Source organism: Schistocerca cancellata, chromosome 8, assembly GCF_023864275.1.
Source record: "Schistocerca cancellata isolate TAMUIC-IGC-003103 chromosome 8, iqSchCanc2.1, whole genome shotgun sequence".
Lineage (NCBI taxonomy): Eukaryota > Metazoa > Arthropoda > Insecta > Orthoptera > Acrididae > Schistocerca > Schistocerca cancellata.
The window spans coordinates 134987601-135008047 of record NC_064633.1 but is presented as its reverse complement, the minus strand read 5'-3'; the positions used below and the strand labels follow the sequence as shown (position 1 = coordinate 135008047).

Here is a 20447-nt window from a genome sequence, read left to right as displayed (position 1 = left end):
CTTCTGTTAACGTCCATAACAATAGAAAAACCGAAATACACTGGACGGTTTCTCACTATAGTTACGAACACGGAACTGTAATGACTTGACGCACTACGACAAGAAAATAGCTGAGTCCTAGATCAGCATCTCTGCGTGTATCGCACGGATATCCAAGACAATGGGCTACAATTTACAGGTCCTGAGTATGCCCATAAGCACATACCGGAATTCAAAGGTACATCCGAGAGGCTATTTGTGGATACTGGCTAGGGGTTGGTCCGTACATGTCGCATTTCACGCCCTAAATTAGACACTTGTGACCATTTGGTTAAATTGTCTGGCTGATGGCAAGTTTATGAAATACAAAGTTAATGTAACATATAATAACAGTATTAATAATATCAGGGACTAAATCAAAGACCCATAAATGATGTAGGCCACACAGTTGCGATTTGGTTAGAATAATGTTTGGTTCAAATGGTTCAAATACTCTGAGCACCATGGGACTTGACTTCTGAAGTCATCAGTCCCCTAGAACTTAGAACTACTTAAACCTAACTAACCTAAAGACATCACACACATCCATGCCCGAGGCAGGATTCGAACCTGCGACCGTAGCGGTCGCGCGGTTCCAGACTGAAGCGCCTAGAATCGCTCGGCCACACCGGCCGGAGAATAATGTTTATTCGGAAGGCAAACTAATGGCGAAAGTGGTCGTATTTAGAATTACTATTACACTCGAGCGCATATCCATTTGACACAGTTCGATCATTCACTGTCTCATCGTGAATTAAAAGTCCAATACTCCACCTCGTTAACTGCGCGAAAAGGTATTCACACGAGGCGAACAGCTGCTCACCGCTCAGAGACAAAGTCCCGCGATACCACACAACGCGACATTTTCTAAGTCGTTTCACTTCCTAGCTACCTAAAGACCGACCGTCCGCTTTCGCGTCTGCGTCCGAACTGTACCCTTTGGTGTCTCCAGCCGAACTGTCCGCTTTCGCGTCTGCATCCGCACTGTCCTCTGTACCTCCCCGGCTGCGTTTCAACGTGCCGAACGTCCTCGCGCAACTGACTAGCGCAGTTCCCTTTCCTGAAGCCGTTCATCTGATTGAATACAGCTTATTCTACATTATTTTACATTTTAACATATTTAAATAATCAAAGCTTGATTACTTTTACATTCTAAATAAAGTAACAATAAGTACAATTTTCTTCTTAGATTTGAATGCCACAGACAGTAGCCTTGCACCAATGTACTTTCTGATAAATAAGTAAAGAACAAAAGTAACTATTATGCACTAAACTCTACAACAAATATTCTAATAACTAATGATTCAATAAGGTGTCGTGCTGTCATCGTTCAATGTGTTTTGTGTAGAGGAAATGATGATCTGATGCTTAACTGTAAATACTGACAATTTAAATTTACTGTATCTTTTAAACAAAGTAAGTTACAGAGTTGATATTTAAACGTTTGTCCTTTTTAATGATACGCTTTTATATGAAATGTCGATCGTTAGGATCGACCAAAGCGTTCAGATTTTAGCATTCAGGTCTTTGTAACAAAACTTGTTAATTTCACTTTAACAGTAAATCCTAAACTATTATAGATATGATCAATATTCAACTTTTATTGGGATCACTAAGAAAATTAATGGAGGATGGCAGATTAAAATTACTGCGGCTTGATTCCCTGCACTACTCCAAAAAATGTTCAAATGTGTGTGAAATCTTAAGGGTCTTAACTGCTAAGGTCATCAGTCCCTAAGCTTACACGCTACTTAACCTAAATTATCCTAAGGATACGCACAAACACCCATGCCCGAAGGAGAACTCGAACCTCCGCAGGGACCAGCGCACTACTACAGAATTAAATCGTTTTCATAAATGTTTCCTTTTATGGCCGATCATAGGTCCGCTATATTTAACGCTACTACGTCTCCTCGGCCACAAAAGCCTTCTTCTGAGTTTCTGTATGACGTAAGTTCTCGTCTATGTCAGTCGCACACTACAGTGCTTAGGTCTCAATACAGAACAGACGCCTGTCAATTCCCCCATCTCGTGGTGAACCTGCGCCATTTGTAGCAATCGGTCCTGGACGACAGGGTTCATTTCACAGTTCCTGTAGGCTGACTCTTTCGGCCATATATTTAAATGAGAACGCAATGCTCGTAACTCACAATGTGTATATTTTTAAACTGCCTTGCCCCAGTGACACGTGTTGTACTAAAGACCCTACTAATTTTATTAGCTGAAAATAATGGTTTCTGCTAAACAATCAAAGTAAGGCAAATTTTAAATCCCAGTCTATGGCTGGTGAAGTTAGACGCGAAGTTTCTCTCCTGAGTGCTGGGTAAAGCTTGTTTATTTAATCAACTGCACTGAAGGTACTGTAATGCAATTAAACTGATAAGATGCACTAGAGAAACAGCATTCCAGTAAAATAGTCGATATGGATAGTGTAAGATGCTATGTTATTAATAACGAATTCTAAAGGCTACGTGTTTTAATTTTTGCTGTAGTACGGAGAACAATAATGAGCTTCCATTCTAACAAGTACAGCATTACACAGCAGCAGCAGTAGCAGCACTCTCGAGCAGAGCCCCTCTGTTAGAACCACCGAAACACAAACTCCCGCTCGTTACTCACTGCCTGGCTGTCGTTTTATGGCCGAAGCTTCACAAACGTCCATTTCGACATACGGTTGCCTGGAAAACTTTGCTTGACTCGATGTCCCCTAGCCGGCTCTGAGTTTGTCTTTAGATTGTTTTCCTCTACACTGTATAGGATCATTCCATATCAAGTGCACCAGTTTTACGAATCATTCCCAACTGACCGTCTCAAAGCTGATTGAATTTTCATACACGTATTCGCTCTAGAATAAAACTAGATTGCGCAGAGTTGGAGCTCAAGACATAAAACACTCAAGGTTTTAGAAAGCTTTCCGTAGAGCGTTGCATAATGTCGTGCGAGGTCCACGGCAGTTTTAGCGAAATCTAAGATGGCTTAAAATTGAAGCTTGTAATAATCTAGAGGAGACAGATCAGATGCGCAACTATTTTGTGATCTTCACACTGTTAAAATTCCACAAATTTTGTGCTACATGAGGTCATCGTAGAAATGGTGTTAATCGTCACGAAAAAGGAAACGCTGTGATAAATGAGAATTGCCTGCGGATGACAATGTAATGCAGCTTTGTTACGCAATTGGAAATGTAACGTAATGTAACTGCTCTCCTTGCGTCTTGACGACGCTGGGCAGCTATCTCTGGTTGGAAGAATCAAGCTTTGTTGGTAGGACTGAGTTATCAGGCCACAGATGTGATCAGCATATAGGGTTTTAAAAAGAAGTATTCCATATATTGAGAGATGTTAGTAAGGATCAAAGCAGCACGCAAATGTCCTGCACACATGGAATCTTAAATGCCTACCTTAAGAGCTATGAGCACATCTTAGCTACTGCGAAACACATCTCTTCTACTGCAAGTTCTTTGCCATTAAGAACTACCTAGAGTATGCAGTAAAAAATGAGGTTACATTCCTCTGTTATTGTTCGTAGATCCAGACTGCCACCAACGAGGTATAATAAAGCGTTATGGCGCTACACACTTACGTAGGTTGCTTTGAAGACGACGTCGCATTATTACATGGCCCAAAACATTAGCAGACTGCTGATTACGATTGCTACTTACGTTTTCTTGCTGTCATGTTCACGCAACACCTGTTTTGAATAGAAAATATTACAGTGCTTTCGTGAGTAGCATAGTGTCAGGAAGGTATTTTCAAATATTTTTCTGGACTTAAATGCGTATTCGATCCAGTAACAGGAGGCATTTCGCCTTATTAATGTATTCTTCTCTTTGTAATACGTTTAGAATAAAAATGAAGAGAAGTACTTGATATGAAAAGGCTGCTTCCGTAATTAAGACAGAATGGCGAAACTAATGTTCAGTCTACGTCCTCTTCCAAAAGTGCTGAGAACATATTTTGTTAAGTTTGTTCGGTTTCTAATCTTTCCTCCTCACAGAGTTTACCCAGAGAGTTTTGGGAGTTGTATTGAAAGGAAATCCAAGGTTAAATGACTAAAATCACTGCAGTAACAGGAAACAGCACAACCCAAAGTCATGCATATTAAATAAAATATCGCTTGAACGGGAGCACTTACAAATGAAATTTCATTCCTTTACACTTTATACTATAATCAAAATGGTTATTACACCAGAAAATAACGCAAGATAGCATTTTTGATCCAAACACTAACAGCAGATGCTAATATTTGGGGCAACTAAAATGGTGAACGTCGGCTTCAAGTTGTGAAATCATGACAACTCCCCTTTTTGTACCTCCATGAATATAGTAAACACCTCTTTGTACTGATCCGGTAAATCGTATTCATAGTTCTGGAAAAGCGCACCGCACACGCTACTTCTAATGGAATGAGTTTCTGTTTTGATAAGTTTGTTGACTGCTTTAACGTTGTGGTTTTGTCTTTGCACTTAGCATAATAACGGAAGCTTATTATTCCACATGGGAAACGGCAAACATGATCTATTATGGTCTGTCAAATGGTTGTATACTACCCCGTTTCTTTTTGGGAGTGAGTGAAATGAAGTTGTTGCTGTGATAATTGAACCCAAATTATGGTTTTATTTTTTCGTCAATACGGTTTGATACTTCACTGAAATTCAGTTTCACAGTCAGCTAAGCAGTGATTGGTTCACTTACCTTTCCCATTGCTGCATCATCCCAACGATTCACTGAACACAAGTTGCTTGCAGCCTCTCCTTTTTGTCGCCGTATGAGCACCGTCTTCATAAAAAGTGTTTTAACCTTCAAATTGTTTTCTGGTCAAATTTTTTTTCTGGTGAAAATGCATGTACACTGATTTCATATTGTGTGTCCAAATGATTTCTGCTGTCCTAGGATACACACCAGTAATATTTTACTGGGTCAGTTGCTTTTGGGTTAGCTATGTCTGCCATCGAAGAACCTTAGTGATCACCCGCTATCGTTGGAACGTAACCAATCAAGCGAATTTTTCGACATGGAGACAGGTTCCTTCCACCTCTAGACAGACATGCTACTAAGTCGCGTATTTTCAGTCAAAACCACAGGTATATATGCCAGTTTTTATGTGAACTGCAGGAAATATGAAATTTAACAAGTTGCCCTTCAGAATTTGTCTCTCTAACACACTCAATGTTTACTTGTAGCTTCAAGATCAATAATAGCGCTTGGAAACCCAGCAACAACACACACAACGTCCGCCTCATTTTCGCACGAGCAATTACAATTTCACACAGAAATAACGTAACTGTATGTCACATAGTGTACTACTTAGGAAATAATCAAGTACAATAACACTAAATATTCACTATTTAGTTTTTGCTTTGTTCATAACAAGTCAGCTTCTTATCAAAAATCTGTCACAAGTGACGGCAGCTCACATATATTAGGATTTAGTGTACATAAATCTAAACTTTCACCCACTATGTTTCTGTCAGCGATTCTACGCTGTTTGCATGAAACTGGTAACACTAAATGATTTTAACCTTCTGGATTGATACTGACAAATAAGTCTTTATTTAATATAATAATAATCTGTACAGGAGTATTCTACAAACTACTTAGTTTACATATGAAAACATACTGAAATACATTTAAGTGTCTCTTCGACACATTTATTTCCCAGTGTTCCTGTGTAGGAGATATTAGACCAAACAAACGTAATCACACTGTATCTACCACGTGGCTGTGAGAACAGAAACACGTGCTTGACACGTGCCTGCCTCACAGACACGTAATTTGTAGGCGCTCAGACCAACATTTACACAGCGCAACGAGCGCCATAGTCCTTTCAGTCTTTGGTCGCCGTCCATTTGTACTGAACTTGGGCGACATGCACCCAGTAGGTAGATCATGCATCCCTAACACATCACAACCGACTACCACGTACACACAACTGCACTGTCGCAAGTTACGCCAGCGCTGGAGCACAATATAATCATCTGCACCATAAGTAGCACTTTCGCCGGATATTGGCGCCACGAGTGTGGACGTCACATTTTGTCAAACAGTACTGCAGTTTTTGTAACACAAATGACACCGAAAAACTAAACCAGCAATAGAATTCAATTACAACAGACGCCAGTAAATTGAATTAACCCTTAAATTTCTTGGAATTCCTGTTGTTTATTTTGTTGTATAAGACAGGTATAAAATCATGAGTTGAAATAGTGCATATTATTGTTGTATAACGAAACACATCTGCATCTGATTTGCTGCATGGAGTGAAGGTAGAGTTTCATGTGTTTTTATCTGAACGTTCCTGGATCTGACTTATAAGTACGAAATTTTTATTCTTCAAGGTCAGTATGTAAGTCATGCCATTCCTTAATGCAGCACGCTACTGCCATCAAGATTAGTATTTGTCGTTATGAAGTTCTAAAACGTTATAATTGCTCACATAAGTGTGACATATGTCAAACTGAATTCCACGTAAATTAACTGTATGGCTAGATTAAGATAACAGCAACAGGGATTGTGATGGAGAAACAATAAATTTTGTTGTTAACCAAGATATGCGTAGGATTGGAAGTGTAGTGGGTCCACTGACCATAGTTTCATGGAGATTCTCAATACAAAGACTGAAACAGCTGCTGTATTAGATGCAACAAGCGTTTATCATATTTTCTCCAGCCTGTTATATGTACCAGCCTCAGAGACCTCAGAGGACATATGACTGTGCATAGATGAAAAATGAAGTAGACTTCCAATACATAGAACTTGGCATCCAGTGAAATAAGAACGCATAGTGATTTCGGCAATAAACAGAAGAGATGTGCATTTCTGCAGTGGCACATTATAATGAAGATTAGTAGGATCAACATACTGATGGACGGACATTAATTGTATTACTAAACAAAGCCACCTGTGGACCTGGCCATCGATTGAACTAAGGTAGTCGCATGACAAGGTACAGCCACGTTCCAGATCGAAGTAGCGCACATTACAACTTTGCAGTGGAAGAACATAAAGTGGTTGCGAAAAATGTCTTTGCGGGCAGTCACAACAGCTTGCTACTGCCGTTATTAAGTTATTGATGACGGGAAGAAGAAAAAAGTGACATTTCAAGCGAAAAAAGCGATGGATGATGGTTGCAAAATTTTAGGTTTAATCCCGAAAAAGTTCTCACAGTACAAAGCCTCTTGACAGTAGAGATGAATGTGTTACTACCTAGCCTCTTCTGTGATATTATTAACAGTAGACAGAAAGGCAATGTTGCGAAAAATTTGCATGCAGAACTTTACTATAATGCTGGCTAAGAAATTGGGAAAAGTTGTTCTCTTTACGGGATTTGGTTTTAAAAGGTCTTAGAATAAGCGAATCATCACGCAAGTGAGTGAAACAACACAATTTCAAAAGGGCTGTATTGTGTTAATAATACATTGTCATGAAAAAATGAAGTATCAGAAATAAAGGCACCAGTGGTTTTACAGACGGAATCTTACATGTAAGTGGGAACAAATGTCAATGTGCACTAAGAGTGTCAGCAAACAATACTGTTTTATTTTTATAATACCCAAGGAATTGGTGTATCGCCATGTAGTGTGTGACAACACTGCACTGGCAGGAATGCTAGACACTGTTACTGCCTCACCTCTTTGAGGTCGTAATTTCACTTTGCTGACTAATAGCTAGTCGTCAACATCATATTATTTTTGGAAGTGGGGAATGATACAGAACATAAGCTTTCCTCCTCTGAATGTCATCATGTCATTATACAGCAATAGTGACTTGAGAATAAATATAGAGATGTTGAGGCGAGACTTGGGTACTCGCTGGCGGTTATCCGGTATAGAGAAAGTCTGGGAGCCCTACGCCATTTGTGACCTTGCAGTGCTGCCCCTGGAGAGCCGAGCGCTAGGTCCGGCGCGGTGTCCTTTCCAGGTGCTCGTGTGCTCGGCGCCGCCGCGGCTCTGGAGCGTGTATCACCTCTGGCTGGGGTGTTATCTCTGGCTCTTGCTGCTCCAGATGGGGTAGAATCTTTGGCGACTCTGGCTGGGGTAGAATCTTTGGTGGCTCCGGCTGGGGTAGAATCTTTGGCGGCTCACGCAGCCGTCGCCTGTCCTCCATGCACTGGCGATAGCGGCTGCCACCCGTCCAGCCGCAGTGCGCTCCGTGACTGGAGGAACCGGGCTGCCTCATGCAGATGGCGTGCTCCCCCTGGCAGTCCGGGCCCTCCTCAGGACCCAGGAACGATGTCCACCACTGGCAGGTGTCGCTGTCCGTCGGTGTGTCCTGGGCGCCTACTCGGACCTGTGGGAACCAGCAAGTAACACAGTTGCAGTTGCAGTTCATTGGCAGACAGCGAACGATGAGGAAGAATGCAGCACACTAACATCACCTAATATAGCCCCCAACCTTCAAAATGGCCACACTTTGGCGTGTATGAGTCTGTAAGTTTCTTCATGTCTGAAAAGCCCAGCTGAAGTATTTGATCCCATAGAACTACCACACTACGGGGATGCCGATGGTTTCATTTCAGGTCCCGGCGGAGGTTCGAGTCCTCCCTCGGGCATGTGTGTGTGTCATCTTCAACTTTTGTAGTCCTGTCTTCCTCAGTTGCGTGTAATATTACGGTATATTGATAATTTTTACTTATGGACCATCTGATAGCAACTGAATAAAACACAATTTTAGTGCCATACGCGTTTCGCCTTTATTTTCTGCAAGGCATCATCAGTGGCAGGTTGCGTGGACAATTTCTTACATATTAAGCTCCTGTTGCATTTTTTGTGTTGTTCTTCTGCTTATGATCGCCAATTTGCGGTTTTTTCGACATTCCACAGCACTATGCACTGAACGCTTGTTTTAATGCAATATGTAAGAAATTGTCCACGCAACCTGCCACTGATGATGCCTTGCAGAAAATAAAGTCGAAACGCGTATGGCACTAAAATTGTGTTTTATTCAGTTGCTGTCAGACGGTCCATAAGTAAAAATTATCAATATACCGTAATGTTTGTGTGTGTGTTTGTCCTTAGGGTAATTTAGCTTAAGTAGTGTGTAAGCTTAGGGAGCGATAACCTTAGCAGTTAAGTCCCATAAGATTTCACACACATTTGAACATTTTCTGCTACATTTCACCCACTGTTCCACATAATTCCAGATATTTTCCGCCGGTTTGAGTTCGGTGATGTAGCGGGACAGTCAAGATGCGATAGGACACCTCAGTAATCATCAATCCAGGATCGTATACCTGCAGCCCTGTGACCAGCTTTTCTCATCCTGGAAGATATGAGTGTCCACAGCGTACTTGTAATAGAAGTTTAGAAGAAAGAGCAACACTGTCACCGAGAATACCTCAGTACTCATCGAACCAGGATCGTATACTTGCAGACCTGTGACCAGCTGTTGTCATCCTGGAAGATGTGAGTGTCCACAGCGTACTCGTAATGGAAGTGTAGAAGAAAGGGCAACATTGTCACCGAGAATATTGATATAAGCTTCATGGATCGTGTCCACAGCAGCTTGAATGATTTGGCCTACTCCCATTGTATCTGAGAACCGTCTCCACCCTGAACTACAACCTCCACATATTGCAGGTTAAACGTCTCTCTGGACTGCCACTGCACCCACGACTTTGGTCATTTAAAAAGTGATAATACTGCGACTCTTCAACCACAATACTCCCCTCTATAGTACTGCTCTCCAGTTCGTGTGTCGTTTTCGCCATTTAAGACGTGAAACTTTATCTGCCACAGCACCCATTGCATGTAGTACTCCTCACAATTGTTTTTTGTAAACTGCTTCAGATGGACATGCATCCACTGTCTGCAGCAATTTCTGTGGGGTTTGAAATATATTTTCATTGACAAGGTGTGATACTCGTCTCAATGTGTTGTCAGTTGTGACTCTTTACGATCTCTGTTCTTACACGGTTGCAAGTGACAGATCATTCCTCGTAGACTATTGGATATTCTGCGTTGGTACATTAACGAATCGGGCAGTTTCATTCAAGGTGTGGTCACGGGCATGTTCAAACAACATTACTCTTTTCTGACAATCTGCCACGTATCCACATTGACCCAACTTACTGTGCGGGCTCCACACAACCGACTACCACGTACACACAACTGCACTATCACAAGTTACGTCAGAGCTGGAGCACAATATTATCTCCTGGTACCAGCTCCAGACTGTCTACAGTGCTCCACAGCGACCAGATTAAGGAGTGCCTAATATTTTGTCTTATGGGCTTAAAGGTACACTCCACGAGTTCAATGGCGCATTAATATGTAAACATACTGGACGGCAGTGGAAGGGGATGTCACTATCAGATTGAGGTGTGTTCATACTAGACAAAAAGTCAACAGAACGTGACTGCCCTGAGACCACTGCTGAACCGTGACGGTGAGGCTACGACAGGCTGTGCTTGACAAACTAAATGTCGGGATATTGTATCAGAATTAAAGGACTAGCTAAAACAGCACAATTTATTAATGGCATAGAGCAAAATTCATAACTGATGTTCTAGACGAATGTTATATGGCACATTTTCCTCAACGCTGAGAAGTGGACGAATCTGAAATGTCGTTCATAACTCATTAAAGCCCATTCATACTGGACGTTGTAACGTCCCGGTTCCACTTGTACTACTTTTTAAGCTCTATGAGGCACCTTAAGCTTTTTTTCCCGCGCCAACGCCCATCATAGTCAACAACGAAACGAGAATGCCTATAACTTGAGGAATATTTACTGCTTACCTAAATATATAATTCTACGGTTATTTTGGTTTGCGTAAGTGACAACAGAGAGAACAGAGATATGTGAGATTCCGCATCGCTGGATCTACCCAAATAACAGGAATATTTACGGCGAGAACTAGTGTACTTCGCAAGTCGACAACATGAAACGGGCACTGTTACTTGAACCCGACATAACCCTGTTTGTTTGTTTGTTTGTGTTTACCTTGAAACTTAAGTATTACTCTTACTTGCCTTGTTTTCATCCAAGTATATATTATTAATAGCAACGATGAGTCTTGTTACTGCTACAGATGCAAATCGTAATACGTCACAGAAGGAAAACTTACTTTTCGCAGGTAACTAACACAAATATCTACTAAGAAGTGCGTTGTGTGCTGAAAATGTCAATACACAGTGTAATAAAAAATTAACGCCATAGATGTAATTTACGTGACTGCTTGGCCAAGAGCTAGATTAATACGGTAGTGTGCTGCCATGCGATCAATCGCATGTGTACACATTTCGAACATATGTACACATGCTCACCAGCAGAATATATACACAGGGTATCTCTCGAAAGAGCCGTCAAGCGCATTTTCTCTAGCGTTTCGGTAGATATTTGCAGTTTAGTTTTTGCAATCTGTAGCTGGAGTCAACATTGAGAACTGCAGTTCTGGAATAGACGGCATAGCATTTGGATGATCATTTGAACGGAATGTAGAGTGTCTTGAAACGTGTTTATGAGATGAATATAATTAAAATAAAGTAAAGAAAGATGGAGTTTAGTCGAATCAGCTAAGGTGATGCTGATGTAATTAAATCATGAAATGACACACTAAAAGTATTAAGTACCTTCTAAATGTATTTGGAGTGTAGAAATGAAACATAGAAGATAAACAATATAGACAGGCGGAGAAAAGAATTTTCAAATGTGGAGATACATAAAAATGCTTAAGATTTGGTGGATAGATGGGATAATTAATCGCATTAGGGAGACAGAAGGTATTGCGGAACCTCACTAAAAGAAGCGTTAGGCTTGTATGACGCACTCTCGGCGCCAGAAAATACTTAATTTGGTAATGAAAGGAAGTGGGATGGAGGAGGTAACAATTGTATACAGACAGCAGATTTTGAACGGAGTAAGCATTTTCAAATGGATTTGGAAAGCTACTTGAAACCAAATGTGGACGAAAACTAAAGCACGACATTTTGAATCTGTATCTGAAGTGAGGAAACCTGGTCCTGTGAAAATTGGTAAGTAGGTCTAATACTTCCATCAGTCATTTTTTTAACCAGTCTGGTGCGACAGTTTAAGATAGCAAAATAAAAGCAGAAATTTTAAATGTCACATTCAAGAAATCGTTGTCGTTGGAGAGTCGTACAAACATAGCGTCGTTGGACCATCAAACAGACTCCCTTGTGGACGACATAACAATTAGCACCCTGGTGTAGAGACACGGCTGAAGGGTTTGAAAACAAACAAGTCAGTAGGTGCGGACAGAATCACAGTTCGGTTTTTCGAAGCATGCTCTACGGCATTGGCCCCTCACTTTGCTTGCATTTATCGCGAAAGCGCACGTAACTTCTGCATATAAGAAGGCAAAAAAAGGATCTGCAAAATTACAGACCAAAACCCCTTATATCAGTTTGCTGCAGAATCCTTGAATATATTCTCAGTTCGGGCATAATAAATTTTCTTGAGGCCGGCAATCTTATGTCCACGAATCAGCATGGTTTTAGAAAGCATCACTCGTGCTGAACTCGGCTTGCTCTTTTCTCACATGATGTACTGCGAACTGTGGGTGAAGGACAACAGGCAAATTCCAATTTTTCTAGATTTCTGGATAGTGTTTGACACGGTGCCCCATTGCGGGCTGTTAAAGTACGAACTCATGGAAAATATTCACAGATATGTGAGGGGCTCAAAGACTTCCTACGTAATAGAAACCAGCTTGCTGTCATCGACGGCGAGTTTTCATCAGAGACAAAGGATTCGTCAAGAGTGCCCCAGGGAAGTGTGAGAGCACTTCATTAATGATTTGACGGGCAGGGTGGCCAGCAATCTACGATTGTTTGCTGATGATGCCATGAAGTACAGTAAAGTGTCGCAGTTTTCCATTTGGTGTGATGAAGGACAGGTAGCCCCAATTAGGAAAAATGTAAGATAATGCGGATGAGTTGGAAGAACAAACCTTAATGTTCGGGTACAGTATTACTAGAGTTCCACTTGACGCAGTCAAGTCATTTAAATACCTGGGCGTAAAGTTGGAAAGCGATATGAGGTGGAACACGCATGTGAAAACTGTGGTAGGGAAGGCAAATCGTCGACTTCGGTTTATTGGGAGAATTTCAGAAAAGAGTGGTTCACCTGTAAAGGAGGCCGCATACAGGACGCTGATGCGACCTGTTCTTGAGTACTGCTCGAGTGTTTGGTATCCGTACCAGGTCGAATTGAAGGAAAACGTCGAATCTATTCACAGGAGGGCTGCCAGATTTGTTACGGGTAATTTCGAATAAAACTTACGGAGATGCTTCGGGAACTCAAATGGGAATCCCTGGAGGGAAGGAAACATTCTTTTTCAGGAACGCTATTGAGAAAATTTAGGGACCCAGCATTTGAAACTGACTGCAGAACGATTCTGTTGCCTCCGACATACAGTGCGCGTAAGGACCATGTAGACAAGATACAAGAAATTAGGGTTCATACGGAGACAAATAGATAGTCATTTTTCCCTCCTTCTACACTCCTGGAAATGGAAAAAAGAACACATTGACACCGGTGTGTCAGACCCACCATACTTGCTCCGCACACTGCGAGAGGGCTGTACAAGCAATGATCACACGCACGGCACAGCGGACACACCAGGAACCGCGGTGTTGGCCGTCGAATGGCGCTAGCTGCGCAGCATTTGTGCACCGCCGCCGTCAGTGTCAGCCAGTTTGCCGTGGCATACGGAGCTCCATCGCAGTCTTTAACACTGGTAGCATGCCGCGACAGCGTGGACGTGAACCGTATGTGCAGTTGACGGACTTTGAGCGAGAGCGTATAGTGGGCATGCGGGAGGCCGGGTGGACGTACCGCCGAATTGCTCAACACGTGGGGCGTGAGGTCTCCACAGTACATCGATGTTGTCGCCAGTGGTCGGCGGAAGGTGCACGTGCCCGTCGACCTGGGACCGGACCGCAGCGATGCACGGATGCACGCCAAGACCGTAGGATCCTACGCAGTGCCGTAGGGGACCGCACCGCCACTTCCCAGCAAATTAGGGACACTGTTGCTCCTGTGGTATCGGCGAGGACCATTCGCAACCGTCTCCATGAAGCTGGGCTACGGTCCCGCACACCGTTAGGCCGTCTTCCGCTCACGCCCCAACATCGTGCAGCCCGCCTCCAGTGGTGTCGCGACAGGCGTGAATGGAGGGACGAATGGAGACGTGTCGTCTTCAGCGATGAGAGTCGCTTCTGCCTTGGTGCCAATGATGGTCGTATGCGTGTTTGGCGCCGTGCAGGTGAGCGCCACAATCAGGACTGCATACGACCGAGGCACACAGGGCCAACACCCGGCATCATGGTGTGGGGAGCGATCTCCTACACTGGCCGTACACCACTGGTGATCGTCGAGGGGACACTGAATAGTGCACGGTACATCCAAACCGTCATCGAACCCATCGTTCTACCATTCCTAGACCGGCAAGGGAACTTGCTGTTCCAACAGGACAATGCACGTCCGCGTGTATCCCGTGCCACCCAACGTGCTCTAGAAGGTGTAAGTCAACTACCCTGGCCAGCAAGATCTCCGGATCTGTCCACCATTGAGCATGTTTGGGACTGGATGAAGCGTCGTCTCACGCGGTCTGCACGTCCAGCACGAACGCTGGTCCAACTGAGGCGCCAGGTGGAAATGGCATGGCAAGCCGTTCCACAGGACTACATCCAGCATCTCTACGATCGTCTCCATGGGAGAATAGCAGCCTGCATTGCTGCGAAACGTGGATATACACTGTACTAGTGCCGACATTGTGCATGCTCTGTTGCCTGTGTCTATGTGCCTGTGGTTCTGTCAGTGTGATGTATCTGACCCCAGGAATGTGTCAATAAAGTTTCCCCTTCCTGGGACAATGAATTCACGGTGTTCTTATTTCAATTTCCAGGAGTGTAGTTGCGAGTGGGATAAAAACGGAAATAACTCTTAGTGGTACAGGGTACACTCCGCCACGTGCCGTAAGGTGGCTTGAGGACTATTGACATAGATGTAGAAAACTCCCTGTGGAACTATTCTTTGGTTTTGTTTTAAGAACAAACGTTCGAAGACGACATTCAGTCTCTCAGCTTTGTCTTGGTATTGCCGTTATTCAGCTAGCGACTACATGCAGACGCTGGAGATCCTCTTTTCTGTCGCCATAAAAAGCACCAGATGCCACAAAGCGCGCGCTGAAAACAAAACCACGCAAATGCTAGCGGATCTGGAAAAGGAACTGCGTCGCTGCCAAGTGTAAACAGTAGCCCGACAAAAGCGAGGTGCCCACTTGTCGCCCGAGAAAGTCTGGCCTCCCGAAAAGTAAAACGGCCCATTCATTATTTACGGCACAATTAGCGCCCGCCTTGCCGAAAGGTCGACTGCTGTGATCGATATTCCGTCGAGTTAATTAAGCACGCGTTCACGCTTAATTGGGCTGCCGGCTTCCAGAGCGCCCGCGGGCCTTGTACCGGGGCCGAAGAAACACCGAACCGGCTATAAAGACCCCGCGACAAAGTGGCGCCCTAATACAAACAAATCCATCTCGTCGACCTGACGGCTACGTTCGTCTTCAGAGATAGTGGCGTGGCGTGTGAAACTGACAACTGCCTTCCCCCTGGACAAAATACTTCAATCTGAAAACTGTGTCAAAAGCCACTATATTTTACGGTTAGTTACGAATATCATGGTGCCATAAATAATTCTGTTGGACGGCAAAGTACTTGAAAGCGCTGGTGAACGAAATGGATAGTACACCACTGGCCATTAAAATTTCTTCACCAAGAAGAAATGCAGATGATAAACGGGTATTCATTGGACAAATATGTTATACTAGAACTGACATGTGATTACATTTTCACGCAATTTGGGTGCATAGATCCTGAGAAATCAGTACCCTGAACAACCACCTCTGGCCGTAATAACGGCCTTGATACGCCTCGTCACTGAGACAAACAGAGCTTGGATGGCGTGTCCAGTTACAGCTGCCCATGCAGCTTCAACACGATACCACAGTTCATCAAGAGTAGTGACTAGCGTATTGTGACGACCCAGTTGCTTGGCCACCATTGACCAGACGTTTTCAGTTGGTGAGAGATCTGGAGAACGTGCTGGCCAGGGCAGAAGTCGAACATTTTCTGTATCCAGAAAGGCCCGTACAGGACCTGCAACATGCGGTCGTGCATTATCCTGCTGAAATGTAGGGTTTCGCAGAGATCGAATGAAGGGTAGAGCCACGGGTCGTAACACATCTGAAATGTAACGTCCACTGTCCAAAGTGCTGTCAGTGCGAACAAGAGGTGACCGAGACGTGTAACCAATGGCACCCCATACCATCACGCCGGGTGATACGCCAGTATGGCGATGACGAATACACGCTTCCAATGTGCCTTCACCGCGATGTCGCCAAACACGGATGCGGCCATCATGATGCTGTAAACAGAACCTGGATTCATTCAAAAAAATGACGTTTTGCCAATCGTGCACCCAGGTTCGTCGTTGAGTACACCATCGCAGGCGCTCCTGTCTGTGATGCAGCGTCAATGGTAACCGCAGCCATCGTCTCAGAGCTGATAGTCCATGCTGCTGCAAACGTCGTCGAACTGTTCGTGCAGATGGTTGTTGTCTTGCAAACGTCCCCATCTGTTCAGTCAGGGATCGGGACGTGGCTGCACGATCCGCTACAGCCATGCGGATAAGATGCCTGCCATCTCGACTGCTAGTGATACGAGGCCGTTGGGATCCAGCACGGCGTTCCGTATTACCCTCCTGAACCCACCGATTACATATTCTGCTAACCAACGCGAGCAGCAATGTCGCGATACGATAAACCGCAATCGCGATAGGCTACAATCCGACCTTTATCAAAGTCGGAAACGTGATGGTACGCATTTCTACACCTTACACGAGGCAGCACAACAACGTTTCACCAGGCAACGCCGGTCAACTGCTGTTTGTGTATGAGAAATCGGTTGGAAACTTTCCTCATGTCAGCACGTTGTAGGTGTCGCCACCGGTGCCAATCTTGTGTGAATGCTCTGAAAAGCTAATCATTTGCATATCACAGCATCTTCTTCCTGTCGGTTAAATTTCGCGTCTGTAGCACGTCATCTTCATGATGTAGCAATTTTAATGACCACCAGTAGTTTATGTTTTAAAGAGGTTGCGAGACCCGCACCCGTAAAATTAATTCACGTGTAATGAAATGCAGTCCAATTAAATCAGGCGATGCTGAGGGAATTAAGAACATCGCGGAATACTCTCGCTTCAGCCCCTATAGTTTCATGACGTTCCGATAGGTGACATTGCTATACGTAGCCTTATAAATGGCTTATGTAACGGAGGTACGTGCGTTGCTAGCAGAGAGCTGTCATTGAGTTTGCTTTCGCGGAAAACCAGAGCATCGTAGATAACCGTAGGTGCTTGCAGAAAGTCTGAGGAGACCTGATAGTGAACAAAAGCACGGTGAGTCGTGCGGCGAAGCGTGTGTCATCATATCAGGAACGTTGCGCATACCTGTCCGATCCCACGCGCGCCGGTCGGCCGCACACAGCTCTCTCTCCTGTATTATTGGAACGTGCGGACACTCTCATTCAGTGAGTTCGTTCCCACAAAAATGCAAACGAATTTCTCCTTCTCCATGACAACGCAAGAACTCACGCAAATCTGCGGACCCGAGAGGAACTCTTAACCTTCATTGGACTGTCCTTCCGTATCTCCTACCTTCCGACTTCTATCTGTCTGGCGCAATGAAGGATGCAATCCGCGGGAAGCCGTACTGGATGATCAGGAGGCTACTGGTGCTGCAACATGTTGTGTCCGACGTCAGCTTGTAGAGCGGTACCATGCAGGCATACAGGTCCTCACAGTAAGGTGGCGTAAGGCCGTCGCGTTGAACGGCGTTTATGTTGAAAAATAGAATCTTGTACCCAAAAGAGGGCGGAGTAATGTGATGTATTGGAATCCTGAATAAAACCAACTGGCTTTAAAGGTCCGCAGCTCGTGGTCGTGCGGTAGCGTTCTCGCTGTCCGCGCCGGGGTTCCAGGGTTCGATTCCCGGCGGGGTCAGGGATTTTCTATGCCTCGTGATGACTGGGTGTTGTGTGATGTCCTTAGGTTAGTTAGGTTTAAGTAGTTCTAAGTTCTAGGGGACTGATGACCATAGATGTTAAGTCCCATAGTGCTCAGAGCCATTTGAACCATTTTGAACTGGCTTTAAAAAAGTAAAAAAAAATAAAAAAAGTGTTGCGTTACTTATTGAACGCCCCTTGTAGTACATGAAATAAGACACAAAAATAAGTAGATTAGTTTTGCTTCTTGGGCAGTAAAATAATTGATGATGGCCGAAGAGCAAAGAATATGATATGTAGACAGGCAAAATGAGAAAAGTGGTTCTCAAGAAATTTGTTAACATTGAAGTTAAATTTAAGATTTAGGAAGTCTACTCTGAAGGTATTTGTCTTGAGCGTTGCTTTATCCAGAAGGCAAAAGCAAATGATAAAAAGTTCTGACAAGAGGGTGATTGAAGATTTTGAAATGTGGTGCTACAGAAGAATGGTGATGCTTAGATAGGTAGATCGAATAACTAATGTGGAGGTACCGAATGGAACTGGGGAGGGTAAATATTGTAAAGGGAGACCAAGGCTTGAATGCAGTAAGCTGATTCACACACACTGTAGATTGCAATAATTATGTGGAGATGAAGAGATCTGTGCGGAACAAGCTAGCGTGGGGACCTGCATCTACGAGTCTTCGGAGTGAAGATCACAACAGCAACAAATAACAGAGAACAGAATGTTGAAATTTCTAGGATATTTCTCTTCTGAACACACAGCATCGATATACTAAGGGCGTTCAATAAGTGGTGCAACACATTTTTTTCTGAAAGCAGGTTGGTGTTATTCAGGATTACAATCCACCGTATTATTCCCCATTCTCTTCGCAACAAAACCCAATTTTTTCAACATAAACTCCGCTCAATCCGACGGCCTTACGCCACCTTAGTGAGAGGGTCTGTATGCCCGCATAGTACTACTCTGTTGGTAGATGTTGCAGCCATCGTCTTGTTGCATCAGTAACCTCCGCATCATACATGCACTACTTCCTACGGAGTGCATGCATCGTTGGCCCAAATACACTCCTGGAAATGGAAAAAAGAACACATTGACACCGGTGTGTCAGACCCACCATATTTGCTCCGGACACTGCGAGAGGGCTGTACAAGCAATGATCACACGCACGGCACAGCGGACACACCAGGAACCGCGGTGTTGGCCGTCGAATGGCGCTAGCTGCGCAGCATTTGTGCACCGCCGCCGTCAGTGTCAGCCAGTTTGCCGTGGCATACGGAGCTCCATCGCAGTCTTTAACACTGGTAGCATGCCGCGACAGCGTGGACGTGAACCGTATGTGCAGTTGACGGACTTTGAGCGAGGGCGTATAGTGGGCATGCGGGAGGCCGGGTGGACGTACCGCCGAATTGCTGAACACGTGGGGCGTGAGGTCTACACAGTACATCGATGTTGTCGCCAGTGGTCGACGGAAGGTGCACGTGCCCGTCGACCTGGGACCGGACCGCAGCGACGCACGGATGCACGCCAAGACCGTAGGATCCTACGCAGTGCCGTAGGGGACCGCACCGCCACTTCCCAGCAAATTAGGGACACTGTTGCTCCTGGGGTATCGGCGAGGACCATTCGCAACCGTCTCCATGAAGCTGGGCTACGGTCCCGCACACCGTTAGGCCGTCTTCCGCTGACGCCCCAACATCGTGCAGCCCGCCTCCAGTGGTGTCGCGACAGGCGTGAATGGAGGGACGAATGGAGACGTGTCGTTTTCAGCGATGAGAGTCGCTTCTGCCTTGGTGCCAATGGTGGTCGTATGCGTGTTTGGCGCCGTGCAGGTGAGCGCCACAATCAGGACTGCATACGACCGAGGCACACAGGGCCAACACCCGGCATCATGGTGTGGGGAGCAATCTCCTACACTGGCCGTACACCACTGGTGATCGTCGAGGGGACACTGAATAGTGCTCGGTACATCCAAACCTTCATCGAACCCATCGTTCTACCATTCCTAGACCGGCAAGGGAACTTGCTGTTCCAACAGGACAATGCACGTCCGCATGTATCCCGTGCCACCCAACGTGCTCTAGAAGGTGTAAGTCAACTACCCTGGCCAGCAAGATCTCCGGATCTGTCCCCCATTGAGCATGTTTGGGACTGGATGAAGCGTCGTCTCACGCGGTCTGCACGTCCAGCACGAACGCTGGTCCAACTGAGGCGCCAGGTGGAAATGGCATGGCAAGCCGTTCCACAGGACTACATCCAGCATCTCTACGATCGTCTCCATGGGAGAATAGCAGCCTGCATTGCTGCGAAACGTGGATATACACTGTACTAGTGCCGACATTGTGCATGCTCTGTTGCCTGTGTCTATGTGCCTGTGGTTCTGTCAGTGTGATCATGTGATGTA

The 20447-nt window shown here is 44.7% G+C and overlaps 2 protein-coding genes across 3 annotated transcripts in view; one reads left to right on the top strand and one right to left on the bottom strand.

The window, feature by feature from the left end:
* The window catches only part of LOC126095771 (synapsin), an 859815-nt gene that overhangs the window by 275613 nt on the left and 563755 nt on the right, over nt 1–20447 (top strand). The window lies entirely within an intron of this gene.
* Nucleotides 5548–20447, bottom strand: part of LOC126095772 (metalloproteinase inhibitor 3) — a 362787-nt gene continuing 347887 nt past the window's right edge. For both annotated transcript variants that reach the window (XM_049910578.1, XM_049910579.1), the window contains one exon: nt 5548–8306. In XM_049910578.1, the coding sequence (XP_049766535.1) occupies nt 7911–8306 (396 nt within the window). In that variant the 3' untranslated portion in view covers nt 5548–7910. The remainder of the gene's footprint in view (nt 8307–20447) is intronic.